The 27,400-nt window shown below is 41.6% G+C and overlaps 3 protein-coding genes across 9 annotated transcripts in view; 2 read left to right on the top strand and 1 right to left on the bottom strand.

The window, feature by feature from the left end:
* Window positions 1-4,517, top strand: part of BBOF1 (basal body orientation factor 1) — a 38,732-nt gene extending 34,215 nt beyond the window's left edge. Inside the window, exons 12-13 of the mRNA XM_060004214.1 lie at window positions 3,322-3,375; window positions 4,435-4,517. Coding sequence (XP_059860197.1) covers window positions 3,322-3,339 — 18 coding nt within the window. The 3' untranslated portion in view covers window positions 3,340-3,375; window positions 4,435-4,517. The remainder of the gene's footprint in view (window positions 1-3,321; window positions 3,376-4,434) is intronic.
* ALDH6A1 (aldehyde dehydrogenase 6 family member A1) lies at window positions 98-20,587 on the bottom strand. Of its 2 annotated transcripts, none has more exons than XM_060004212.1 (12): window positions 20,466-20,587; window positions 12,842-12,901; window positions 11,740-11,814; window positions 10,649-10,810; window positions 10,342-10,420; window positions 9,638-9,940; window positions 8,376-8,497; window positions 6,810-6,999; window positions 6,417-6,598; window positions 4,851-5,030; window positions 4,508-4,606; window positions 98-2,806 (listed from the first exon to the last, which is right to left on the bottom strand). In XM_060004212.1, exons 1-12 carry the CDS (start codon window positions 20,520-20,522, stop codon window positions 2,702-2,704), a joined length of 1,614 nt encoding a protein of 537 aa, XP_059860195.1. In that variant the 5' UTR covers window positions 20,523-20,587; the 3' UTR covers window positions 98-2,701. The 2 variants fall into 2 exon arrangements, with proteins under 2 accessions (XP_059860195.1, XP_059860196.1); XM_060004213.1 differs by lacking the exon at window positions 20,466-20,587 and adding an exon at window positions 19,690-19,959.
* Window positions 20,588-20,929: 342 nt separating this feature from the next.
* The window catches only part of LIN52 (lin-52 DREAM MuvB core complex component), a 120,407-nt gene continuing 113,936 nt past the window's right edge, over window positions 20,930-27,400 (top strand). For 5 of the 6 annotated variants that reach the window (XR_009518316.1, XM_060004206.1, XM_060004210.1 and 2 more), the window contains exons 1-2: window positions 20,930-21,131; window positions 26,332-26,406. Coding sequence is in view for 5 of the 6 variants with exons in the window: in XM_060004206.1 (XP_059860189.1) it covers window positions 21,101-21,131; window positions 26,332-26,406 (106 nt within the window). In the remaining variant the exon portion in view is untranslated. The remainder of the gene's footprint in view (window positions 21,132-26,331; window positions 26,407-27,400) is intronic. The other variant, XM_060004207.1, reaches the window with a different exon arrangement.

Below are 27,400 nucleotides of genomic sequence, written 5' to 3'. Positions count from 1 at the left end.
TGGCTTTGGACAGAGGTGGGAAGTCTGGGTCACTATAAGCTAGCGGACAAAGGCATTATAAGGAAGTACAGTACCATTAAAAAAAAAAAAAGCCAGGTTTTCTTTTTAAGAGCTTTTTACTTGTAATTTGTTGTACATAATCAATTAGTACAATGTAAAATGTGAGAAATTTCCAGTGAGGCCACATCAGAGCAAAAAGAAAATACTGAATTTTTTAGCAGCTACTAGCATGAACACAACTGTACAGATTTTTTTCCATCTAAGAAATTAGAAACTTTTCTGAGTAGCAAGTACCTAGCCAAATGAGTTGATTCCAATTAGAGCAGCACAATTCTGATTAGTTAGCATTTCTTAAAAAGTAATTTTCCTTAAATGTAAGGAAAACTTAGGAGTCTCTGTGATTATATTTAATTCCACTTGGAATTTAGACAATATGACCTTTTATTCAACCCAGCCTGTAGTTGTTGGACTGGATTAAATATTACTACCAGTTGTCAGCTGTGATAAGAGATAAAACAAGAGGCATTCTATTATGAAATTATAAATTTCTATTGCCTCACCTTTAGGCAGGCAAATCCAAAAAAAAAAAAAGCGCCAGGAGGGTCATAAATGTATTTTATTAACGTTCAATCACCTTAAGTGATTAAAGATTTTGACATTCTATCCAACAGGTGGTAGTAATAAGCCTAAAATCCAGAATGCACAAACATTTTAAAGGTTTTTACCATCCTTAATTCATTAAATAACCCCCATGGAATAGGTTAGCATTATCTACGTAACTAATGAGGAAGCAGAAAAATAAATGACCTATGTCATCTGGCTGAGGACCAGAGACTACTCTATCAGAAATGAGAAGCCTTCTCCTAGGTCAATGGGTGAAGACCATATCAGAAAGACAGGATTCAACTGGCATGGTAGAGCAAAAAGACAGAATCTATTCCGTTTAGCACATAAATTTCTGTTCTGACTTAAAGTTGAGCTATAGCAAAGAAACAAAAAGCATAAAGACAGTTGAATTAATGGTAGCAGAAGAATCTGTCAAAGCATTTCTTTGACTACTTCACACATGGAAAGCTTTGAAATTTCTTAGGCCCCAGTTAATTACTTTACATTAGGGTTCTTTCATTAAAAAGTATCACAGGGCTTCCCTGGTGGCGCAGTGGTTGAGAGTCCGCCTGCCAATGGAGGGGACACGGGTTTGTACCGGTCTGGGAAGATCCCACATGCCGCGTAGCAGCTGCGCCCATGAGCCATGGCCGCTGAGCCTGTGCGTCCGGAGCCTGTGCCCCGCAATGGGAGAGGCCACAACAGTGAGGGGCCCGCGTACCGCAAAAAAAAAAAAGTATCACAAATGAGAAATGCAGGCAAGAGGAAAGAACAATATAAAAATTTTGACAAGTAATATCAGGTTAGACTTACTTTAGGCAACAGTCTTGCACATACTTGGAGAACACTTGAGTCTGAAGGTTTTGAGCCTCCACCCCAGGAAGTAGGAATTTGGTTTTTCCCTTCCAAACGGGAAGAACATTTTTAGGAAGAATTTTTGTCTTGGAGAATTTAACAGTGTCGCCCAAGGTTGTATCTTTAAGGGTGGTTCATTTTCTCGGACCCTTTGTTACTCAAAGTAAAGTACTAGGAGTCCTAAGAAATGTTCTGTTCTTATACTGATTATACTGATTAAGTTCAGCATTAATTTGATTTCAAAGCTAAGAACAGTGGTTAAAACTTGTTTACAGAAATGCATTTTGGAAGAGAAAAATATTGTAAAACATGTAGTGAATGTTTCTTCAGTTTCTGATTCAGCCAATGAGAAACTGCCATTAATCACTTCTCAATAAACATGAGATCCTGTTAAGCATTAAAAAAAAAAAAAAAGAGTCTTGCTCACTTTCATGGTTTGGAATACCCCTTGATTTCTGGGCCTGATATAACTTTTGAAATAGTTTTCTAAAAAAATCCTGTTGGCATCTGAATTAATGACTGAAGCATTAATTGATTGCTAAAGCAAACCCTGAAATTTAACGCTTGGCACACACCACAAAAAGTTGATTTATCCAATGCATACTGAGGTATCCTTGGGAAGTGGTTTTAAGGAGCAGGAACAGTGACAATGATAGAATTAGTGGTCATGAGTCACTAGGACAAAGTGGCATTCAGCAGAAAAGACAGAAGCAGTTGTCACATCTGTGGGATAAGTAGAGATGGATTATATCTTGTATGGTGTGGGATAAATGAGAGGCTCAGCAAAGCTTCACAGAGAGGCCTCACCCACTGGCATTTATGTGGGGCTGTGTTTGACGACCAACCAAAGGGTGAATTATTTTTGACCTATTTCCCCATACAAGAGATCCTCTTCCTTGGAAGATCGTCTTTACACACACTAATGTTCCCTTCCTTCAAGTCATCAGAAAAGGGGAAAATTTTTAGAAATCAGGTCTAAGCTCTTATTCCAGAGAAGCATTTCACAGTTAGAACAGTGACCTCAAAAATAAAATTATGAAGAGCAAGTGAAAATCTGGTTTCAGAATTACACTAGGAGTCTCCCTATTAACTACTTAACAGGGGATAATGGTCCTGTGAAAGATTTTAGTTACATAGTGTTCCAATCCCAGGGATCTGATCTGAGCAAAGTTGGCAGTTGGAGTTGGTCAAGAATAAAGGGCAATTACTCAGGATGGACTGAGTCCAGAACAACTCATTTCTAACGGCCCATGGTAGGCATGACTACAGCAGGTGAGGAAAGAGAAGCATCTTCTTCTTTCCACTGTGAAGTGACAGTTTTTAGCTGAGTGTAGAACTGGATGCCCTAAAGAGAACAAAGAAAGAAAAAAAAAAAGAGAGAAAGAGGGAGTTATCATATATGCCTGGGGGTTTCATGATTCCTCTTTTAATCACTTTTGAAGGAGATGCTATGAAATGCTATTCACGTTCCTACTGGAGGAATAGGTGCAACCAAAATTAAATATATTGCTCATGAGATAATTTATGTAAAACATTTAGCATATTACCTGGCACATCTAAATGGAAAAATTGAACAAGGTAAACTATTAAACTTGTATTTATATTATAAGAATAGGCTTGAGTAAAAGAGAATAGACTGCAGATCTAACACATAAAATTACTAGCAAGCTAGAAGGATACTGTTAGAAAAAAACACACCAGCTTGATTAAAATACTCTTCTAGAATTATTAGACAAAATCTGGGCAATGTTAATATAGTGAAAACAACTTTAGAGATTATTACATACTTCCAATATAAGATACAACTGAAGTTTACATTTTATTATGTAAGAATGATACTTTTATGTCTTCTTTCCATAGTGCAAAATAGCAATTTAAGTACCTAAGGATTTAAGACTTCAAACTGTATATAAGGTCAGTCTTTTACTCTAAGAAGCCTCACTCACCAGAGTAACTTACAGTAATTAAACAAAGACATAGCAGGAAAAAAACTCCAAAACTGACAAACTATTTTAAGCAAGAGTTTTACTCTGCTTCCCTTGAAAGAAATTTTTAATAGTATCAAACTAGTCAATTTTACAAAAGCTGTGACTAATGCACAAACTGGATAATCCACCTCCAAACAGTGTTTCTTAACCAGCTGGCTACATGCTCAGAGCCTGCTGTGTAATCCCACTGTTAATTTATTATTAACCTATAAAAGGGAGACCTGTATAGAAAATAAGTAACTTTTTACTGAAGGTCCCAAGATGGCTGTATTTCTGTGGGACTACAAAGAACTTTCACTAGCCCATTTGTCCAACACGTATTTGGGTACTTGCTCTGTGCCACGTTCTGCAGATAAGTAAATAATAATTACAGTGTGATGAGAGCTTCTTAACATGGCTTAAATAGTCCTACTACATGACTTGCCTCTGCCTACCTCTCTAACCTCATCTCTTACCACTATCTTCCTTATTCACTCACTGTGCTCCACCCCATTTCTGCTGTTTGAACATGCCATGCCTGTTCTTGCTTTAGGATATATGCACCAGTTGAAGGATGTGATAATAGTGGTAATTTGGTTCCAGATCTGCTCTATTTATTTATTTTTTGTTCGGTGCTGCATTTATATAATTTTTATTATAGAATAGTGTTTAATATACAGAAGGTGCTCAATAAAATTTTTAGTAAATGAGTAACTATTACGGGAGCAATGTGTGCAGTGGGAGCACATGAGGACATACCCAACCCAACACTGAAGGGGATGGTGATGGTCAGAGGTGATTTTCTGGAGGAGTCCACACTTTAAACTGGGGGTTAACAGTCAGATGAAAAGGGGGGAGAAACGGGGGATACAGGAAGAGAGGGTCACAGGCAGAGGAGAGGACATATACAAAGGCTTGGATTTACTCATGCTCTTTCCCAAAAACTCTGTTGCCTTGAGTTATTCAGGAATTGGCAAAATTTTGTTAACTTTTATATCTTTTCTAGGGAAACTACTGACTTGTTCCTGAATATGTTCAAGAAAGTTTCTTAGAGGAAAAATATATTTTTTTAAAGTTACCTGTTTGCCATAGAAATTGGTGTCTCCCCTGAAGGAAGCTCGAGAGCCAGTGAATGAGAACATTGGCAAAGGCACTGGAATGGGCACATTCACCCCAACCTAAAGCAGAACAAATCCATGTCAAATACTAAGAAAAACAAAGGAACTTTCCATTCAGAAGCCCAAATGCTTGGCATCAGAGAGACCAATTTTAACTACCCACCTTCCACCCGATCCTGCATCCCATGAGCTTTTATTCCTGAGGGAGATCAGAGGGGCAGTGACTGATCGCTGTTTACCTTCTCCCCTTACATAGGAAACAGTAAATGGCTACAAGAATATCCTAAGAATTCTGTTCACAAACCTGTCCGACATCTACCAGGTGGGAATATTTCCGAGCAGTGGCTCCATTGGTGGTGAAGATGGCAGTTCCATTTCCATATGGGTTGTCATTTACGATCTTGATGGCTTCATCCAAAGTGTCTGTTTCCAGAACTACAAGAACTGGGCCAAAAATCTCCTCTTTGTAACAGGTCATATTTGGCTGCCAGGAGTGATGTAGCAGAAAAGAAGTCAGTATTTCTTGCTTATTTGGTACTTTATTACCCAGTTGCTTAATGAACAGCTTTTATGTTAGTAATAATCTCTTTTCATTTTAAATCACCTATTAAAAAAAGTCCTTTCTTGCTGTGTTCCATCTTCCAAGCTACCAATCATAAATAACTTGAAATTCCTATTACTGTAACTATATAACTACACTCCTTTTCTTTAAGCACTGTATTTTTAGGTCTCATGACCCATCACTAGCTTCCTGTTTTATGCCTGTATTACTTGTTTATCCAATTGTTATCTTACTGAAAACTACTTGAAAATTCATTTTTTGAATAAATCAAATATATATTAAAAACACCACAGGCGAATTTTTCTATTTAAAGAAATCCTGTGCTAAGTTTTCTGTAACATAAACAATCTATTCTCATTTGTTCCTTTGCCTCCCAAATGAGTCTGTACATCTTTATTTTGGTATCAGGTCACATTAAACATTGAAAACATCTTTTACCACTGCAGCTGGTCAGCTGTGTTTGTTGCTGGTAAGTGGATTTTTCCTCAATGACTCTGTGGCAAGAAATCTCATAATTTCTACTACACTTAGATTCAGCTCTTGACTATTCAGGATTATAATAGGATTAGTGGGGAGATCTGAATTTCAAAAAAACTCCTCAATATAGTCATTGAGGAGTCATTGTCATTTTCGCTGAGCAACTTTCAGTTTTGATAAATAAAAATTGACACCAATTCTTTTTCTTTTGTCACTTTCTGGTGAAGATGTAGGTTTTCAGTAACTATTGGGGGCTGATATATTGATGGAGACACTGCAATAGCTATAAGCTAGGCAGTAAGAAGGAGCGGGAAGAAGAATTTAACATTAAACAAGTAAGAAGTATAACGTAAGATAGGAACTGGCAAAATAATGGCCTGTGAGCTGGAGTGGCTTGCTGCCAGTTTTTGTACAGCCCACAAGCAAAGAATGGTTTCTACAATTTTTAAATGGTTGAAAAAAATCAATCATGACACCTAAAGCTATATGAAATTCAAATTCCATTGTCCATAAATAAAGCTTTATTGGAATAAAACCACACCATGTTAATGGCTGAGTCGAGTAGTTGTGACAGAGACTATTTATCCCTGCAAAGCCAAAAATATTTACTCTTTAGCTCTTAAGTTATCCAACCACTGGTATAGTGGAAAGAGGTTGGAAGTCAGGAGGGGAGACTCATTCAGACTTGAGATAAAATAACTGAGTAATTCTGGCAAGAGATGAGGTCTCTAGTCATTAAGTGTCTTCATTTATAAATTAGATGAATGAGGTGCCTTTAGCTAATTTCACAAAATTATATATTTGCAAAATAAATAATCCAGAGTTGTTCACCTTGGCATTTGAGATGATGGTTGGCCCAACAAAGTTCCCATTTTCATAACCTTTGACTTTAATATCTCGCCCATCAAGAAGGATGGAAGCTCCTTCCTTTGTTCCACTATCAATCAGATTGCAGACTCGCTCTTTTGCCTGGGGGGTGATCAGAGGGCCAAGATCAGCTCCAGGCTGGTCTCCTGTAGAACAACACAGAAGTATTTAAGGTCTTCATTAACATAAATTATGAGTGCTAAATAAAGATGAATCAAAATGACAAGTAGTACAGCACAAAGAGAGACAATGGAAAGAATAAACATGATTGCTCCCACTGGACAAGGCCAACGCGAAAATCAAGAGTTTAGTGCCACAGATGCAAAGTCTAAAGAAGCCGGGCAGATAACTGGTTACCTGCATTGACTCTCAGCTTTTTGGCACGCTCTACCAGCTCCGGCAGCCACTTCTTAGCTTCTCCCACAAGGATCGCTGTTGAAAGAGCCATGCAGCGCTGACCAGCGGCTCCAAATGCTGCCCCAACGAGCTGGTTCAGAGTATTTTCCTTATTGGCATCTGGCATGACTACCCCATGGTTTTTGGCTCCCTAAGGAAATACAGAAAGTACATGAATCTTCCTTGGCAAAATACAATTTGGCTAAGAAATTAAAGAACCTGAGATTTCAGATGAGAATTTAAGGAAAGGGCTCGAGAATTTATCCTGTGTTGCTTTGAAAATAGATTTATTATCATTTTGATATTGCTGAAGTACTGGTAACACTGAGTAAGTCTCCAGGTTACTTTTGCTTCACTTCCTCAGATGAAAAGCTGATAGGTGTTTATTTAGATCAAAACCATTATCAAACGCCCCCCCACAAAAACAAAACACTGCCTCAATCACGTTCGGTCAAATTGACAGGCTAAACACTGCATCCAGGAGCCAAGGACAACTCCCTTCTCTTTCCTAAGTTAGCTAGGAAAGAATCTGTTGTTTGTCAGAGGTTCCAGTTATATGAAGAGCAATGTAAACATAGAGCTGCCAGTAGCCAGCTGAAAGGCAAAATAGGAGGTAGGGCTCCTGATACACAATTTCCGGAAAGAAATTCCCCCAATTGGCTTGCTTCTAGATACACAGCCTCATAAACTTCTATGTGGGACTGACATATGGTCATTTCCACATGTTTCCAGGTACAGCTATAGTTGAGTACATAAATAGATACCATGTCTGCTACTTAACTGTATCCCATTACACATAGTATAATGTTAGACACAGAATACATTCAAGAAATATGTAGTGAACTGGGAGGGGCATAAATCAAATTGGCCAAAACACATCCAGCCATGAAAAGAAACAAATGGGCATATCATGAACAGTCTCCAAGCCTATACATAGGTGGCTACCCTTTTTGCAACATTAGTGGAAGGGTAAGAAAGTAGCAACTGGACATTATATTTAGTATCAAAGAATTGCCAAGTATTTGGCGAGGAGCTAGTCACTAAGGAACAGCAAAACTATGCAGCCAAGTAAACCACACTCATATATCATACAGGGATATCTGGCTCTTTCCAGAGCCTTAAATAGTCTGGGCTCTTAGGGAAGATCATATCTTTGACATTAGTAGTTAGGATAGGCCTTAAAGGCAGGAAGGATGGGGTCTAGCTGGAAGAATGGTTGAAGGAAGAAACAGGGCCAGAAGCAGAACTTGGCAGTTACTGCTGAAGCCCAGAGAATTTGAATATCATTCTTAAGGAGAAATGTGACTTTATCACCAAGATTACCTGGTTAAGATAAAAGGTAATTAAAGTGACAGAGAATAAAACTCATCACACTGTTCATGGTTAAAGGGAAGACAACCAGGATGAATTGTGAATAAAGAAACACTGGCATTAGAGTGGGATGAGTGGCGCCTCTGCTGAGGGGCTTTTTCTAGGTAATTTTAATACATATAACAGAATTTGGGGGAAAAAGGAATAAGAAGTTACCATATTGGCTTGAACTCTCTTGCCATGTCTTGACCCTCTCTCAAAGATGTACTCTCCTGCCCGGTTGGATCCCACAAAGCTGATTGCTTTGATATCAGGATGATCGCAAATAAAGTTTACAGCTTTAAGAAGAAAATAAATGATTACCACAAAGGAAAAAAGGGCTGTGGGATTCTCAGCAAAGCAAATTTCTCCCTTTCTCACTATTATGAATGAGAAGTTTTCATACTTTTGTTTTTCTACCCTGGATTCCCATTTTGGAGTTCTGTCCTTGTTCTCTTAAATTCTTTTTTTTTTTTTGGCCACGCTCCACCGCTAGTGGGATTTTAGTTCCCCGACCAGGGATCTAACCTGCGTCCCCTGCAGTGGAAGCGAGAAGTCTTAACCACTGGACTGCCAGGTAAGTCCCTCTCTTAAATTCTTTAAACTACAAATCTTATTTAACCTCTTCTCTTTCATTATTTTTCCCACTTGCTAGTCCAGAATTTCTACTTTTAATCTAACTCTGAAGGCTACAACTCCTATTTTCCTCCAAAATAATAGCCTTTCAATACTCAACTCTTCCTTTTGTCCTTTACGAATGTGATATTTCCTCAACTGTCACTTATACCGGGACTCTCAGATACTACTGTGCCCTCATGTGAGAGGCAATAGAGCATGGTATTTAAAAGTAAAAACCAGGGTCAGCCTTCTTAAGTATACACATCCCGACTTTGACAGCTTCTAGCAACGTGACTTTGGGCAAATCACTTAATTTCATTATACCTCAATTTTCTTATCTGTAAAATGGGAAAATAATAGTACCTACTTCAAAGCGTTGTTGTAAAGACTAAATGAGATAATATATAGAAGGCATTAGGAACAGTGCTTGAAACACAGAAGCACTTTTCAAGTGTTAGCTATTATTATATGAATCAGAAGGACTTCAGTACCTCTGAGATCTATAAAGTCTGAGTTAAATAACCTTATAAATTCTCTCAATATTGAAATGAAAACTTCTCTTTAATCTCATCTGTATCTTGCCCTAACCATATTTCTTTGTCCTAATGTATTCTGTAGGGCAAGAAGCACCGCTACTCCCCAGTTAGTTACCTTAGCACAGAGGTGGCAAAACAATCAACAAACATTATCTTCAAACATGGAGGTTACTACTAGTAAATCCCTTCATCCCTAGGTCCTTCATCCTAAAACACCCCATCACTGACTCAACACCTTGATTTTTTGGTATCCAGATTAAGTGCCATGTACAGAGGGGCAGTTACCTTCATGTTGTCCATGGATGACATTCAGTGTTCCGTCAGGGGCGCCAGAGTCCTGAAGCAACTTGGCAAGAAGCATAGTTGCTCCAGGGACTCGCTCTGATGGTTTCATTAGGAAGGTATTTCCACATACCATGGCCATGGGAAACATCCAAAGGGGGATCATGGCAGGAAAATTGAATGGAGCAATGCCTGCACACACCCCCAGAGGCAGACGGTAGGAATAAAGGTCCATGTCTTTGGTGATGGATGGCATGGTCTCTCCCAGCATGAGGGATGTCACACTGCAGGCATGCTCAACCACCTCTGGAACAGAGAAGGAGCAGTCGGGCCACCAACTCTCCACACTGTGCACTATTTAGTTTTGTCATGCTCTAGTCAGCCCTGAGTGGCAAGACCAACGACAGAGGGAAGAAACACTGACTTGCTGTGTGAAGGGGTTGCGTAAAGTGAGATTATCTGAATGGGAAAAAGAAAGTGCAATACATATACCATTTGGAAGATCATTTGAGTAAAATAATGAATGAAGTAAACCAATCCCACAGATACCTGAGTACTGTCATTTCCTATAAGTATTAAAAAAGGTATCATGGGATAGCAAAATCTACATAAAGGAAGAAGCAATCCCCCATCTGGGGTCTTTGCCTCTCATTTTCCTTTGCTTCTTCCCAATGTCCCTGAACTCCCCATGAGGAATCCCTGCTTACGAAGGCCTCGAAATACATCTCCTTCGGCATCCGCTAGGGTCTTCCCTTGTTCCAGCGTGATTAACCTGGCAATTTCTTTCTAGAGAGAAAACACACAAATAGAAACCAACGCAAGGATGTGCCTCCTGTTAGTTCTCAGGCAGCCAAAAAAGAATAAAAGTCAGGGAGAAGTACTATGAGGGAGAGAGCCATGATCTATGTCTCTCTGTATTGTACAGTTAGGGAGAGCAGCTAAAAGTGCCTCTATGAGAGTGACAAGTATCCCCTAGGCAACAGTTTGGAAAATTATACCATTCAGATTTCTTACCAAGTTTTCTTTAATGAGTTGTTGATAGCGGAGCAGGACCTGCTGACGGCTTAATATTGAAGTGTCTGCCCATGCGGGAAAAGCACGTTTGCAGGAAGAAACTGCTGCATCCATTTCAGCCTTGGTGGCTTGAGGGACCCGACCAATGACCTCATTGGTGGCCTGATGGAGAAAGCAGCACATCAGGGACTTCTCTGGTGGTCCAGTGGTAAAGAATCTGCCTTAGGGCTTGCCTGGTGGTGCAGTGGTTAAGAATCTGCCTGCCATTGCAGGGGGGACAGGCTTGATCCCTGGTCTGGGAAGATCCCACATGCCGCAGAGCAACGAAGCCCATGCACCACAACCACTGAGCCTGCACTCTAGAGCCTGTGAGCCACAACTACTGAGCCCACGTGCCACAACTACTGAAGCCTGCGCACCTAGAGCCTGTGCTCCGTGACAAGAGAAACCACTGCAATGAGAAGCCCGCGCACAGCAACAAAAAGTAGCCCCCGCTTGCCTCAACTAGAAAAAGCCCGCACGCAGCAACAAAGACTCAACGCAGCCAAAACTAAATAAATAAAATAAATTAATTAAAAAAAAAAAAACTGCCTTACAATGCAGGTGGCACAGGTTCGATCCCTGGTCAGGGAACTAAGATCCCACATGCGGCGGGGCAACTAGGCCTGCGTGCCGCAACTACTGAGCTCACGCCCCTCAACTAGAGAGACTGCGCACCACAAACTACAGAGCCCATGTGCTCTGGAACCCGCACACCACAATTACAGAGCCCACGTGCCCTGGAGCCTGTGAGCCATAACTAGAGAGAAGCCCGCACGCTGCAACAAGGATCCCACATGCCTCAACGAAGATCCCGCGTGCTGCAACTAAGACCTGATGCAGCCAAAAATAAACAAATAATAAATAAATCTTTTTTTTTTTTTTAAAAAGCAGCACATCATCCTTTGTCCCTGCCCCACCTTCTTCATTTTTCATATAGTCGCAGGGGCAGCGCCATGTGCTTCACAATAGACACCCTGGTCCCTATTTTCCCACCATGTTCCCAGAATTCTAGGCTAGTTAAATTTAAGTCCCAAAGCAGCTTTGCTTACGGGGTTGTGGATGTCCATCCATTTGTCACTTTTGGATTCAATAAATTTCCCATCAATGAAAAGCTTTACAGATGGCTGGGGAAAAAAAAAAAACACACCACAAAACTTTGTATTAGTTAGTTGCTTTACTTCTCTCTTTCACAAAGAGAAAAGGAATTGGGGTTGATAACTGAATTTTCTGCCCTCTAGAAATGTTAGCACTAGGAAAGAGATATACAATATACTTGTCTATAGTGCTTATTAATATGGGGCAGAGCCTCTCAATACTGTGATCTCTCTGTAAATGGGAAATTCCCTGCTAATCACACAGTGGAACTTCACGAGTAAATATATGCCACTGAGAAGCTTATACTAAAAAAGCAGTAGACTCTGTGTTAACAAAGATTAGCTATTAGGACGTCTTGGCCCAGCTGACTTTCTGTCACGTTACCATGAGCATGCATTACCTTTATGATCAAAAGATTTTAAAAGACATTTCTATCTGTGTAGTTTTTCTGAGAAGTAGCTTGTTTTCATTAAATTTTCAAAGTGGTCTGTGGGCCAAAAAAGGTGAAAGATTACTATGTTACAGTATGTGCATGCTTCTATATAAACAGGATTTTGAGCACCAGTCCTTATATATCGGGTTTCGTTACTGCAAATGGCTGATAGACAGTACGTCTGTAAAAACAACTCTAAAGGTTGTAAAGAAGACAACCTTTCTGGCAGGCTCAAGAAAACCTCTAGAAACCAAGAAAATGTATCTTTTGACACAGTAATCCTAATTCAGAAGGGAAAGAAGAAAACTACATAAATAAATGTTTGTTTTATAATACTGAAAAACAGAGTAAGTCTAAATGTTATCTGGAAAAATTATTAGTTAATTCAGGCTATATCTACTTGATAGAATATTATATAGCCATTAAAAATCATAATCATAAAGACCACCATGCAATATTGTAAATGCTTACAACATAGTAGACACAATATGAGATAAGAAAACCAAGATACAAAATTTCAGATAAACTCTGATCATAATTATGTAAAGAAGATAAATGGGAATACCCCCAAATTATACTGGATTCCTTCTCAGAAGTCAGCCTTTATTACCAAATAAACTCACCACTGAAGATGAAGAGAAGGAGGATGCTGGGTGCCAACTGGAGTTCACCTTGGAAGAAACCTGGGAGGTAAAAGAATGGTTATTTTGATAAATGAGAGCAGAAAATTATTAAAAATTTAGTGAATGGCTACTATATGCTTAACATTATACTAGTTACTGTGGGTATATGGAAAAGGACTTGGTGTTTGCTCTCAAGGGTCATACAGGCTTTATAAAGAGAAAAGTTGTGAGACTATGAGACACAGCAAACTATGAGAGAACAATAAACCATAATGATCATGTGCTCAATTTCCAGGACAGTCCTGGTTAAAAAAATATTTTTTTGTCATTAGACCATATTTTTCTAATTTTTGGCCTGGTACATGTAGTCACCATAAATCTAAAAATAAAACACTTAGGATGGTGTCTAACACAATAGGTGTTGAATATAAGATAGTATATAACCAAGTGTCAAATGTATGTATAATACGCCCACACAAATACTTAAAACATGAATGTTCATGGTAAATTTATTGGTAACAGCCTAAAATTTGGGAACAACACAAATGTCCACAATTGGATGGGTGAATAGGGAAACTAGTATGGTATATCCATATGTTGGAATACTACTCAGCAATAAAAAGGAATCGACTATTGATATATGCAACATGGATAACTATAGTAATTATACTGAGTGAAAGAAGTTAAGACTTAAAAAGAGTATATATGGTATGATTCCATTTATATAAAACTAGAAAATGTAAAAGGTAATGTCAGAAAGCAGATGAGTGGTTACCTAGAGACGACGGAGGAGGAAAAGAGGAAGGGGGTAAGAGAGAAACGTTTTGGGGCAATGTGTTCACTATCTTGATTGTGACGTCTTCACAGGTGTATACAAATATTAAAACATCAAATTATACACTTTAGGGCTTCCCTGGTGGCGCAGTGGTTAAGAATCCGCCTGCCAATGCAGAGAACACGAGTTCAATCCCTACCCCGGGAAGACCCCACATGCCGTGGAGCAACTAAGCCCGTGCACCACAACTACTGAGCCTGCACTCTAGAGCCCACGAGCCACAACTACTGAGCCTGAATGCCACAACTACTGAAGCCTGCACGCCTAGAGCCCGTGCTCCGCAACAAGAGAAGCCACTGCAATGAGAAGCCCACACACCGCAACGAAGAGTAGCCCCTGCTTGCTGCAACTAGAGAAAGCCCATGCACAACAACGAAGACCCAACACAGCCAAAAATAAACAAATAAAAAAAATTATACACTTTAAAATATGTACAGTTTATTTTAGGTCAATTTTATTTCAATAAAGCTGTTTTTTAAAATGCCACACGTGGGCTTCCCTGGTGGCACAGTGGTTAAGAATCTCCCTATCAATGCAGGGGACACGGGTTCGAGCCCTGGTCTGGGAAGATCCTACATGCTGCGAAGTAACTAAGCCCATGTGCCACAACTACTGAGCCTGTGCTCTAGAGCTCGCAAGCCACAACTACTGAGCGCACGTGCCACAACTACTGAAGCCTGCGCGCCTAGAGCCCGTGCTCCGCAACAAGAGAAGACATTGCAATGAGAAGCCTGCGCACCACAACAAAAAGTAGACCCCGCTCGCCACAACTAGAGAAAGTCGGCGCACAGCAACGAGGATCCAACACAGCCAAAAATAAATTTAAAAAAAAAAAAAGCCACATGTACCTAATAGGAAAAGAATGTGTTATACAGGTAATAGGATTTAATCAGGAAATGGCAGGGGTCGTGGGGATCAGTTACAATAAAGTCACTCTCTAAAAAAAAATAGTTTGTATATATGCTATGCAAGTTGATATAAGAAATATTGAAGTCTAATCAAAGTGAGCAAACTAAAATAGTCAAGACTGGGTTGTAAAAGGAAGCTGCAATCTAATAATCTATTACCTTGTCTGAAGAGAAATCATGTTAACCAAAGAGTTTAGGGCTGCATAAAGTACAAGAATTTGTTTGTGTGCCTGTAGTACTGTCTAGAGGAAAGGGTGCTGGTCTTTTGGGCCAGCAGACAGTCCTTCCAAATGCCTGGTCTGCTTCCTCTCCCAGTCCCCACAAAAGCTATTTCAAACCATCAACACTCTCCTGGAGACCACCATGTCTTACTTATAGTCACGTTCCGAATACCAACACAGTACCTGCTACACAGTAGGTGTTCAGTAAATATCTACTGAACGAAAGAAAGGTCCACTGGGCAGCTTATACTGCCTGACTGTCCCCCACCCCAGACTTGGTTAGCTGTCCTTTTTTGTACTCCATAGCAGCCAATATTTCCCCTAAGAGGTTATCTGTCTGTGTTGTAATGACCTAGTTACTTGTTTGTTACCCCAAAGACTATAAATTCCACGAGGGCAGGCACTGAATCTTGTTTACCTACTTTACAGAGTTACTGAGATCAAGCTTGTCCAGGTATGAAAAATAGCTAGCAAGTAGTTGGTGCTCATTACATGTTGTTATTACTATAAATACTTATTTGCTCACACTCCTTGCTATTTCAAAACTTAACAATTCTCTTAAAATTTTCAACTCTGTTCCTTTCCTTCTCACTCTTAAGAGCTGATCTTGCAGATGTAAACTATTATATATAGGATGGATAAACAACAAGGTCCTACTGTATAGCACAGGGCACTATATTCAATATCCTGTGATAAACCATAATGGAAAAGAATATTAAAAAAAGAATGTCTATATGTGTATTACTGAGTCACTTTGCTGTACAGCAGAGATTGGTACAACATTATAAATCAACTATATTTCAATTAAAATTTTTTTAATAAAAAAAAAAGAGCTGATCTTATTTTTTCTACTTCAGCGGAAACAGAAACCATCAGATGGGAACTTCCTCAACTTCTTCCCAGTAAGCCTACAAAACTGACCAATACCCATCATTTTTTCCTTTCTTCCTCTTATAGTGGAGAAGGTAGCTACCAAAGTTCACAGGGACAGAGTGACTGGGAGACAGAGGTGCACAGAGGTGGACTGACTGAAGAGGTGTCTGTCCTGTAATCTAAGGCTAATCTCTGCACCTGTGCTCTGAACTGTTCCTCCTGCCTCGGACACCTCCATCAATGATCCTTTCTTTCCTGTACCTTAAACCTCTCTCCATCCAATAGCCAGAGTTCTCTATACCAATTACCTCCCCATCTCCCACTAACTCTTCAATCAGCTCCAAGCTTTATGATTGAACACGAGTGACTTCCTCCATACCATGGACTCTTCCGAGTCCTTCTTGTACTTGACCTCTCAGCAGAGGTGGAGAGTTATTTAATCATGCCCTCTGTCTGAATCCCCTCTCCACTTGTATTCTGTGATGCCCTGGTATCTTTTCTATTTCTTGGGCCACTTTTTCTATGCCTTCTATGCTGGTTCAGTCTCCTATACCTGGCCTCTAATGGTTGAGTTCCTGAACAAGGAGTTCCTGAACTCTCCTTGGGTGATTTCATCAACTCCAGTGGCTTAATTATCTAGATCCTGGTGATGCCCAAATCTGTAATTCCTCACCAGAATCTTCCTCTTCAGGTAATACCTACATAACTGTCTTCACCACATCTCTACTTGGATGTTATTTAGGTACATGTTGAAAAAGCTGACCTCATCTTCCTTCCACCAACCGGCTCTGTTTCCTATAGCCCACCTTTCAGTAAATGGGGCTACTATCCACCTAGCTGCCCAGCCAGAAACTTGAATGTCACCCCAGCTCCTCCCTCTCTCTCCTCAGTGAATCAAACAAGTCCTGGCAATGTCCTCCCAGAAGTCTTTGAAATGCACCCCCTTCTCTCCACCCCTCCTACCCTCACCGAAGTCTATACCATCATTGTCTCTCACCTGGACTTCAACAATGGTTTCCTAACAGGTCTCCCAGCTTCCATTCTTAAACCTTCTGAATCTAGTTTCCACTCCATAGCCCGAGGGTCTTTCTAAAACACAAACCTGGTTAGATCACTCCTTTGTTTAAAACCTACCAATGGCTTTCCATTGTCCTTGGGATAAAGACTCACCTTGACGTTGCTTAGAAGACTCTACATAGTATCTTTACTTCTCTAGTTTCCTAGCTTGTTGCTTTCCTCCTTGCTCTCTCTATGCTCCAGCTGTTCAGAACATGTTTTGTGCTCTCATTGCCCTTGCACATGCTGCTCCCTCTTGCCTGGAATTGTTTCATCACATTTGCTTGGCTCACGTCTATTCCTTAGCTCCCTATCACTTTGGGTACAGGTACAGGTACAGGTCAGTTCTGTAGGCTTGCTAGCAGGAAGTTGAGGACATTCTCATCTAATGGTTTTTGTTTCCTCTGAAGTAGAAAAAACAAGATTAACTCCTGTGAGTGAGAGGGGCAGTAGCAGAGTTGGAAGTTTTTAAGTCTCAATCTCTGGTCTAGGCTAAGTACCTGATTATGAAGTTCATAAAACACCCGAATTCCTCTATTTCTCATATCGCACTAGGGAATAGTAGCTTATTTAATTATTAAGTCTCTCTCCCTTAGATCACTAGATGGTTGTGTCCTAAGCCCCTAGCACCATTCCTGGACTAGAGTAAGCACTCAGTAATATTCTGCAGAATGAAAGAATGAGTACACATCAAGCAATTGTTGGATATTAATTTTGTTTCATGTAAATTCTCTTACAGGGCAGAAAATGCACGGATAAGCCAACTGGAGCATTCTAGGTCACTTAGTTTTTTTTTGTTTTCTTTTTTAAAAAAATAGTTATTTATTTATTGGCTGTGTTGGGTCTTCGTTGCTGCATGTGGGCTTTCTCTAGTTGCAGCGAGCGGGGGTTACTCTTCGTTGCGGGTGCATGGGCTTCTCATTGCAGTGCCTTCCCTTGTTGTGGAACACGGGCTCTAGAGCACTGGCTCAGTAGTTGTGGTGCACCGGCTTAGTTGCTCTGCAGCATGTGGGATCTTTCCGGACCAGGGATCGAACCCGTGTCCCCTGCATTGACAGGCAGATTCTTTTTTTTTTTTTTTTTGTGGTACGCGGGCTTCTCACTGCTGTGGCCTCTCCCATCGCAGAGCACAGGCTCCGGATGCACAGGCCCAGCGGCCATGGCTCACAGGCCCAGCCGCTCCGCGGCATGTGGGATCCTCCCGGACCGGGGCACGAACCCGCATCCCCTGCATCAGCAGGCAGACTCTCAACCACTGCGCTACCAGGGAAGCCCGACAGGTGGATTCTTAACCACTGCGCCACCAGGGAAGCCCTAGGCCACTTAGTTTTATTTTGTCATTGGCACACAGTCTCCCTGCTGTCAAGAGGGTATAAAAGGCACTGCATCTGGTATAATAAAACATTATCATATAGTTTTGAAAGGTTAGATCTCCTTTCTTTTCTTCATTTTCCAAGACACACTCATTAGTACTGTTGCTGAAAAAACGATCCTATGTCCAGTCACAACAAACTCCTTGTTCTCTAGATGTTTATTTCATACTTGCTATTTCCTTTACCAAGAAATCTCTTCCCCTCTACCTAAAGGCCTCCTACTCTTGCAATACTTAAACCCAGATCAACCCCTTTTGGAAGCTTTTCCTGAATTGCACAGGTGGAATTTGGGGCTCTTTCCCTAGGTTCCTACAGTACTGTGTGCACTCTTACTGTTTAGCACTTATCATTGCATTACAATAGGGGGGTTTTCAGTGAATATTTTACTTATCTCTCCTTTCCCAAAGCTTGGGACAGTGCCTGACACAGAAAGAGATGCCAAGATGTAAGTCCTGAATTCTCAGCCGCATTAGTTACTAGTTGGGAGACTTTGGATGACCTTTAGTGTCAGGTAACTTACTTCATTATATTAATTCTAATCTTCACAGATATTCTTAAAACTAGGAAGTGGTGGTGCTGGGATAGAACCCAAGTATGATTGTGCAGCCTGTGCTCTTTCCACTGCATCACTGAAGAAAGTCATTGAGTCACTTCAGACCAGTCTTCTTACCTTTAAATGGGAGTGATAATATCTTGACTGCCAGAATCTAGACTACTCTTTATCAAAGTGTCATGTTACAGTAGCTCCTAGTTGACTTAGAATTACTATCTCTGTTCTTTCCAGGTCAACTCAGAAGTTTCTGAAAATGAATCAGAAAACAGTGTCTATTTCTAAAATAAAGTACTTGGGAAGGGAGATTCTTTTCCTTGATGCAAAGGACAAAATAGCTTCTTAAGGCTCTCAATGACTTGTGATGGCAGAGGAGGCAAAGGAAAAAAGTCAATTTCAGTAGAAGAGTTTGAGGCGAAGTTGGTAATGGAAAGTATAGGATGGAAACTTTGTTTCTCTACTACAAAAACAAAAAACAAAAAAACAAACAAACCTAGAAAATCGGAACTAGGATCACATCAAGAAATATGAGGAAAGCCAGATCATTTGACAAACCCTTCCAACCCATTCTCCACACTGTCCCATTAAATAGCATATTTAAACAGGAATCTTTGCCGATTCTGCTAAGAATCTTAAAAATGCATGGTCTCTGCAGTAGAACTCACTGAAACCTGGTAAATACTAATATTATCTAACAGCCCAGCAATATAGAGGAAGAAGTTCCCAGGCTGGATATAATGAGTAAGAGAAGCAAAATTGCTTCTTGCAGGTTCCAGAATGTTGCCTGTAGTAAATCTTGCCTCATAATCTAAGTCCTTGTAAGGCTGTGAACAACGGGGGGTTGTGGGGCGGGGGGGTGGGGGTGGGGAAAGGCTATGAACAGAGTTGTAAATCACAGGCCTCAGGCATGCAGCTTCTGTATCTCCTATTCTTAGGCTGGCTTCAGAGAGGACCTAATCTCCCCACCCCACCCCCACGGGCAGAGTTGAGTCAGGGTAGGAGCTGACTTGGGGGTGGGAACTTGGAACTTACACTTCTTGTCTTCCTTGGCTCCCATTTTCTATCACGTGCTTTAGAGATGTTTAGTCCTTTGCATATGCTTGGAACAAACTGGTAGCATTAACTATGTGTCCTTATTCACGGCCAACATAAACACTGTAACTTTGCTGAGAGAAAGTTAAACTCAAAGTCTTGGCAAGCAAGGGCGCAGCCCACAGCCTGTGGAAAATACAAAGACCCATAGCTGGGGAAAATAGCTCAGCAAATGGCTGCTTTGAGGGAAAACCTAGTGTACACTTCTAGAAGGAGATTCAAAGTTCATTCACTGACCCTCGCCCCTCGTGTGCCTCCTACCTCCGCCTTTACCTCGGACTGTAGACAGTGAAGGGAAGGGTGGGGGAAGGGAACAATCTCGATGCTCCCGGCAGGATGCTAAGAAAGGTGACCAGAAGGGGAGTTTTGGGGGCAGAGAGGTGGCTGGGGCAGAGAGGTGGCTGGTGCAGAGGTGAAAGGGAAAGACGGTGGGCCGACCGATAGAGGTGAGGGCAAGAGAGTGACGGCAAGGGGCGGGGCAGGGCTGGAGGAGGAGAGTGGACCAAAGCCAGAAAGAGGGAGTCTCAAGAATAAAAGGGAGAGGGGTGATAGTCCAGGGCTGGATCCAACGAAGGCGGATACTGAGTAAGGTGTGGGACAGGGCCGCACTGGTCCGATGGGCACAGGAGGGTCAGCCATGAAGGGGCTGGCTCAGAGAGCGGACGGAAAGGACCGAATTTCTAGTTTCGCGACCCCTTGGCGCCACCCTCACTCGCCTGCAGGATCCGGGCCCGCATTGCCGCCGCCGCCGCCACCGCCGCCACCGCCGCCATGGCTCTCGGTTGCGTCTTCTCAGCCCCCCGCACCTCTACAGTCTGAGTCTGTCCACAAGCACTACTGCTGCCAGGCCTCTCCCCTCCATCCTGCCGCACCTCCTCATTGGTGGAAAGGACAATTTCCCCTAGCCAATCACTCGTCCTAACACCTGACTCCGCCCCCTCAGTCCCAGGCCTGGGGGTATGCGATTGGTCAGAAGTGATAGAGCTCTCGCCGCCCCCCTCCACCTCAACAAATTCTGTTGGCGGAGGTAGGGAAGCCGCCCCTGACTTGGGTACTCTATATTGAGCACACGGGGAAGCCGCCCCCGAACCCAGAACCGGGATTGGCCACAGGCACAACCGCGGCCCCACCCACTGAAGAAAGTAAATAAGATCCTGCAAGAATTTTGCAGTAGCTCCGCTTCACCCACGGCGCGAGGGGGTATGGCAAGCACTGAGGGCTGAGCCATGGAAACATTGCCCTATGGGGCGGGGAAACTAGACCAGGCCGTGTGTTGGGGATAGGGTTTCTCTTTGGGGGCGTGGTTTATGGATCCTTGCTTTCCCGCCGACGGTTGGCCACGTCACGTGACATGGGTTGGAAGATGGCGTCTCCCACAGACGGTAAGAGCCGGTTTAGGGACCCTTCGCCTGCAACCTCCTTCTGTGTTCTCCTGGGAACTTCCACTCTCCGTCTGCCCCTCGAACTTACATATCTTTCGTGGGCTCTCCTTTCCCTTCCACTTCTTTTCCATGGAAGGTGGGTGCATCTTCAGTTCGCCGGTTCTTCACAGCGGCTCTGGAGGTGCCCAGTTTCTCTGCAATGTACCAGGCGGGTGGAGGAGGGCACCTGCTTGGGACCCTTTCTGGGCAAAAGGACGAGAGTCGCCTTGGTCCTCCGCCCTGGTCCGCTTTAGTACGCTAAAGCCCCATTTGGGTGAGGCTGAGGGCCGAGGAGGACATACTGCAGAGGAAAGGAGGCGCCTTAGTGTAGCTTTCTCCTCCCGGCGCCCCATTGAAGGGTCGATTCTCCTCTTTTTGAGCATCCGGAACGATTCTCTTAAGCGTTTGCTAGGGTTGGTGGCTGACTTCATCCCGGGATTGAACCGCAAGAGAAACGTGACTCTCTCCTGTCTGCTTAGATTGGGACCGTTGCCTTGGCGGCTAAGGAAGAGACCCTCTCGGTCCCTCGCAGTGAGAGTCCCGAGGAAAATGAGAATTGAGCTTTCTAGCGTAGTCATGCACACGTCTCAAACTCTGTAGCTTCTGCTTTATGTGTTGTTTCTTAAGTCTGAGTGAATGAACGATTTCTGCTTATATGTTGTCTAAGAGGCAAGTCATCTCAGATAGTAATTGAGTGGTTTTGGTATACCCACAGGGTTTTGCGCTCCGTTCTGCTTTAGGGTTAGGATCTTGCAGTCATTTCTGGACTCACTTAATTCTTGCTTCGACCACCTCCATCCCTGCGTCCATTTCACTGATAGTTAGTTTTCTGTCAAACAAAGGTATTTTGTGTTTGGAAGGAATCTTGGAAGTTCGTTTCAGGAATGAGGAAATTGAGGCCAGGAAAGCTATACTGAGATCCTACTATATGAAAGGCGTTCTTCTAGGTGCTTTGGGAAAGGAAAAGATTAATCAAACACGTAAACACTTTTGCAGTTTCAGGTCTCATTTAAATGTCACCTCCCAGAGAGGCTTTCCCAGAACACAGTATCTGGAGTTGCCCTTCTTCACCATTATTCACTTTCTCTGTACCTTCATCGACAGAATAGTTATTATGTTAACTTTGCCCTTTTCACACCAGATTGTAAATTCCAAGTCTGTCTTGTTCATAGTTGGATCCCAGGGCTTAGCACAGTGCCTGGCAAGCAGTAGGCCTTCAATTCATGTTTATTGAAAGACTGATTAGATATATGCATAAATAATAAATTACTTAGTTTTAAGTTTAACTGAGTCTTAAGTTTTTTGAGCACGGGTACATACTGTATAAGAAATTATGGGTGTTGGGAGTCAAAAGAGATTATTTTGCCTGGGTGCTCTCTTGTTAAAATGTCCTTCCCCCCCCCCCCAGGAAAAAAAAAGGGCATTTAAAAAATCAACCAAGGGAATGGGGAGTTATTGTTTAATGGGTACAGACTTTCAGTTTGAGAAGATGAAAAAGTTCTGGTGATGGATGGTGACGATGGTTGCACAACAATGTGAATGTACTTAATGCCACTGAACTGTACACTTAAAACTGATTAAAATGGTAAATTTTATGTATAATTTACCACAGTTTTAAAAAAAACCAGCCAAGTGATAGAAGTAGAAGTAATTGCTCTTAAAATTTTTAGCTTATTACTAAGTTGTCTTTATATTTAAAAGTTTTGTTCCTTATGTTTGATTTTTCCCCTGTCTTCTCTCAACTTCTTTTCCTCTCTTTGGCCATGAAGAATACTGGAAATGTATTTTTTTCCTTTGGTCTTTTAGCCATATCCACTCTCACTCAATGTGCACTCTAGATTTTTAAAACTTTTCATGCTCATCTTTTACAGAGCTTCACCCTCTCCCTGTAATCTTTTTAATCTGACAAAATCAAGTTGAGCACTTTGAACTTAAATTTAGCTTCTAAATAAGTATCTTATCCTAAAATATTCCACTGCCTAGCTCTCTCACTTCTATTTTTAGTGTTCCACCTGTTTCTGTCTTTAAGATTTAAAATTATCACCATTAAATTATCTTGCTATGAAAAAAAGTTTAGGTCATTTAGTGTTCCTCTCTTTTTTTTTTTTTGGTACGCTGGCCTCTCACTGTTGTGAGCCGTTGCGGAGCACAGGCTCCGGACGCGCAGGCTCAGCGGCCATGGCTTACGGGCCTAGCCGCTCCGCGGCATATGGGTTGCTCCGCGGCATGTGGGTTCCTCCCGGACCGTGGCACGAACCCGCGTCCCCTGCATCGGCAGGCGGACTCTCAACCATTGAGCCACCAGGGAAGCCCTAGTGTTTCTCTTTTTAACGCTAAAATTGCTGGGACATCTTTGAAAAGGAGAAAATTGAAATCTAAGTAAAGCCATTAATTACTTAATGTATGAGAATAACACTCACAGTAGAGTCTGAGTTATGCCCCAGATTGTGGTATCATAGGGTCACACTTGTTGGTTATTGGATCCTACTCTCAATAAGTTTATTTTGTTATGGTTGAACTTTCCATCAGTAACATTCCTTGGGAATTTGAAAATTGGCATTTTGTGTTTCACACAGCTTTTTTTGGTTGCCATTTTTGGATGCTTTAGTTAGGCAATTTATTAGAGTTGAGTTCTTTCCCAATTAGAATGCTATTGGAAATTCACTTAAATATATAGGTTCAGCTAACATCCATCTTCTCATAATGATACAATAAAAAGAAAAGAAAGAAGAATAAAGGAAAAAAATTTTTCTCCTTTTGATGAAAACTCTTAGGATTTGCTCTCTTAACTTTCCTGTATATCATACAGCAGTGTTAGCTATAGTCATCATTACACCCCTAGTACTTATTTACCTTATGACTGGAAGTTTGTACCTTTTGACCACTTTCCTCCAATTACCCCTCTTCTTACCCCCCACTTCTGGTAACCACAAGTGTGATCTCTTTTCTATGAGTTTACTTGTTTGCTTGTTTTAGATTGCACATATAAGTGAGATCATACAGTATTTTTCTGTCTCTGTTTTATTTCACTTAGCATAATGCCTTCAAGGTCCATCCAGGTTGTTGCAAATGATAGGATTTCCTCATTTATATATGGTCGAATAATATTCCATTGTGTGTGTGTGTATTTTCACAATGTCTTCATCCATCAACGGACACTTAGGTTGTTCCCATGTCTTGACTATTGTAAATAATCCTGCTATGAACATGGGGTCCCTTAGAATATTTGGGAAAAAATTTTAGTTTAGAGAAAAGCACATGTTGACAAATTTTATAAATATGTATGTTTTCTGGGGAGTGAGTCCATAGCTTTTTTTTTCAGATCTTCAAAAATGTGGCTTACCCAGAAAACGTTAAGAACCACTGTTTATATCATTAAATCAACCAATTTATGCAGCTAATTAGTATACCGAGCACACAATATGTACTCAACAAATGTTAACTGTCGTTTTGTTTTTTTTAAATTAGTTTATTTGGTTGTGCCAGGTCTTAGTTGTGGCAGGCGGGCTCCTTAATTGCGGCAGGTGGACTCCTTAGTTGTGGCATGCGAACTCTTAGTTGTGGCATGCATGTGGGATCTAGTTCCCTGACCAGGGTTGAACCCAGGCCCCCTGCATTGGGAGCATGGAGTCTTAACCACTGTGCCACCAGGGAAGTCCCTAACTGTTGTCATTAATATTGAGCACTTACTGTGTACCAGGGCAAGAATGGAGAGGAAATGGTGTTGAAGAATTAGGCAGGGGCTGGATCATGTAGGATTTTATAGGTCACAATAGATGTGCATTCATGAATTTAGCTGGGAAGAAGTCCTTTAAGCTGGAGAGTGGCGTGAACATTTTAAAAAAAATCTGTCTGGCTACTTTGTGGAGTGTAGATTTAGGGGTCAGGAGGGGGAGGGGTAAGAATGGAAGCAGGGAGACCTATTAAGAGGCTATTGAAGTAGTCCAGGAGAGAAGCTATGGTTCCTTGCTTAATTAATGTGATTTCATGGTGTGTTTTAGAGGGACAAACTACTGGACTTACTAATGGGTTGGTTATGGAAGAGTGAAGGAAAGGGAGGCATGAAGGATGACACCTGGGTTTTTGGTTTGAGAACTGGAGTTGATGGTGGTGCTATTTATTGAGATGGAGAAGACTGGGGAATTATGGTTTTTCACACATGTTAATAGAGAGAGATGTCAAGTAGCCACTTAGATATATAACTCCAAAGTCCGGGGAAAGATTAGGGCTGGAAGTAGAAGTATGAAGTCATTGGCATATAAATGGTTGTAAAGGCTATGGGACTAGATGAGATTTCTTTGGGAGACTTTTGGTAGGGAGTGAAGTCAGCCTAGGGTGGGCCCTGAGTGGAAGAGGAGACTGATGGAGTCAGTGAGGAAGGAGAAAAACCAGCATAATTGTTTTATAGAAGCTGCAAGTGGAGTGTTTGAAGGAGAGTGGTCAGTGGGTGGATGCTGCAAAGAGGTCACATAAGAGAGAACAGAGAAGTGACCACTTGATTTAGCAACATAGGTCATAGATAATCTTGACAACAGCCGTTTCCACACATGTAGGGGCAGAAGCCTGTTTGTTGTAGGTTAAGGAGAGAATGTAAGGTGAGGAAGTGGAGACAGGAGGAACAACTCAAGAACTTTTGCAGTGAAGGAGGCTTGAGGAAGTCATGGGGTCAAGGAAGAGTATCTTCAAAGAAGGTAAATTCCAGAGCAGGCTTACTTGCTGAGTTGAGCCAGTAGAGAAAGGTAGAAACTGGTTGTGCAAGAGATTATTCAAGATCACATCTTTGACAAAGCAAGAGAAGATGGAATCCAGGGCCCTATCAGACGAGTTTGTTTTTCTTGGGAGCAGGGACACTTCATTGATTGGGAGGAAAGTTCAACAGTATGAGTAAAGATGCAGATGGGTTTGTTGACATTCATTTTTCCCAATACCCCACTAAAATATTGTTCTTGTTTTAGAGATGGGAAAATTAAGGTTTGATGAGGGAAATGACTTATTTGTGTAACATCATGGCTCAGTAGCATCAGTAGTCATAGAACTCAAATCTCTAGACTTCCAGGTGAGTGAGTGTTCCAGTTTGTTATGTTCTTTGAGATTGATATGTCATAAAATGTAAAATAATGTGTTTTGTATCTTCTTAGCTCATCTGAGTGTTTTGTTCTAGGGGCAGATCTGGAAGCATCTTTGCTAAGTTTTGAAAAACTTGACCGAGCTTCACCAGATCTTTGGCCAGAGCAATGTAAGTTCTTGGTTTCTTTATATCAAAATCAATGCAGGAGTGATTTCCCTGGTGGTGCAGTGGTTAAGAGTCTGCCTACCAATGCAGGGGACATGGTTCAGTTCCTGGTCCAGGAAGATCCCACGTGCCGCCGAGCAACTAAGCCCGTGAGCCACAAGTACTGAGCCTGCACTCTAGAGCCCATATGCCACAACTACTGAAGCCCACGTGCCTAGAGCCCTTGCTCCGCAACAAGAGAAGCCACCGCAGTGAGAAGCCCGCGCACCGAGAAGCTCGCGCACCGCAATGAAGAGTAGCCCCCGCTCGCCGCAACTAGAGAAAGCCCGTGTGCAGCAACAAAGACCCAATGCAGCCAAAAATAAATATTAATTAATTAATTAATTTAAAAAAAAAGAAGCAGCAGCTCAAAAATCAATGCAGGAAAACCAGTGCTACTTTGAGGGAGATTTTTGAAGAGTTATCATTTAGCTGTAGTGATTAAAATTTTAATTTTACTTCAAAGGAAGAGACTGAATTCTGTGGTCTGGTGTTAAGAATAGCTCTTTGGTAGTTTAATTTTTTCTGAACACAGTGTGACTCAGGAAATGATAGAGAGCCTTTAAAAAATAATTATTTTTGGGCTTCCCTGGTGGCGCAGTGGTTGAGAGTCCGCCTGCCGTTGCAGGGGACACGGGTTCGTGCCCCGGTCCGGGAAGATCTCACATGCCGCAGAGTGGCTGGGCCCGTGAGCCATGGCCGCTGAGCCTGCGCATCCGGAGCCTGTGCTCCGCAACGGGAGAGGCCACAACAATGAGAGGCCCACGTACTGCAAAAAAAAAAAAAAATTATTATTATTATTATTTTTAAACTTCATCTGTAATGTGTCAGACAATACGAGATGCATAAAGTAATTCCTTACTTCCTTTAAGTATTCTGATAAAGTTAACTGCTGTTATAGTTTAGTACTGATACTTTGGACCTTTTTTTTTTAAATGCTTATGCAGATAGGCAAATA

Source organism: Delphinus delphis, chromosome 2 (genome assembly GCF_949987515.2).
Source record: "Delphinus delphis chromosome 2, mDelDel1.2, whole genome shotgun sequence".
NCBI classification, from domain to species: domain Eukaryota; kingdom Metazoa; phylum Chordata; class Mammalia; order Artiodactyla; family Delphinidae; genus Delphinus; species Delphinus delphis.
Note: the sequence above shows the minus strand (reverse complement) of the source record. Positions and strands in the feature narration are given on the sequence as shown.

Bases quoted from the DNA above. Each gene is read 5' to 3' on its own strand.
- ALDH6A1 (XM_060004212.1), bottom strand. From the start codon at position 20,522: ATGGCGGCGGTGGCGGCGGTGGCGGCGGCGGCGGCAATGCGGGCCCGG. The intron at 11,815-12,841 runs GTGAGTTTATTT...TTTTTTCCCCAG, and splicing joins CCTTCTCTTCATCTTCAGTG to CCATCTGTAAAGCTTTTCAT. The intron at 2,807-4,507 runs GTAACTTTAAAA...TGTTCTCTTTAG, and splicing joins CCAATTTCTATGGCAAACAG to GGCATCCAGTTCTACACTCA.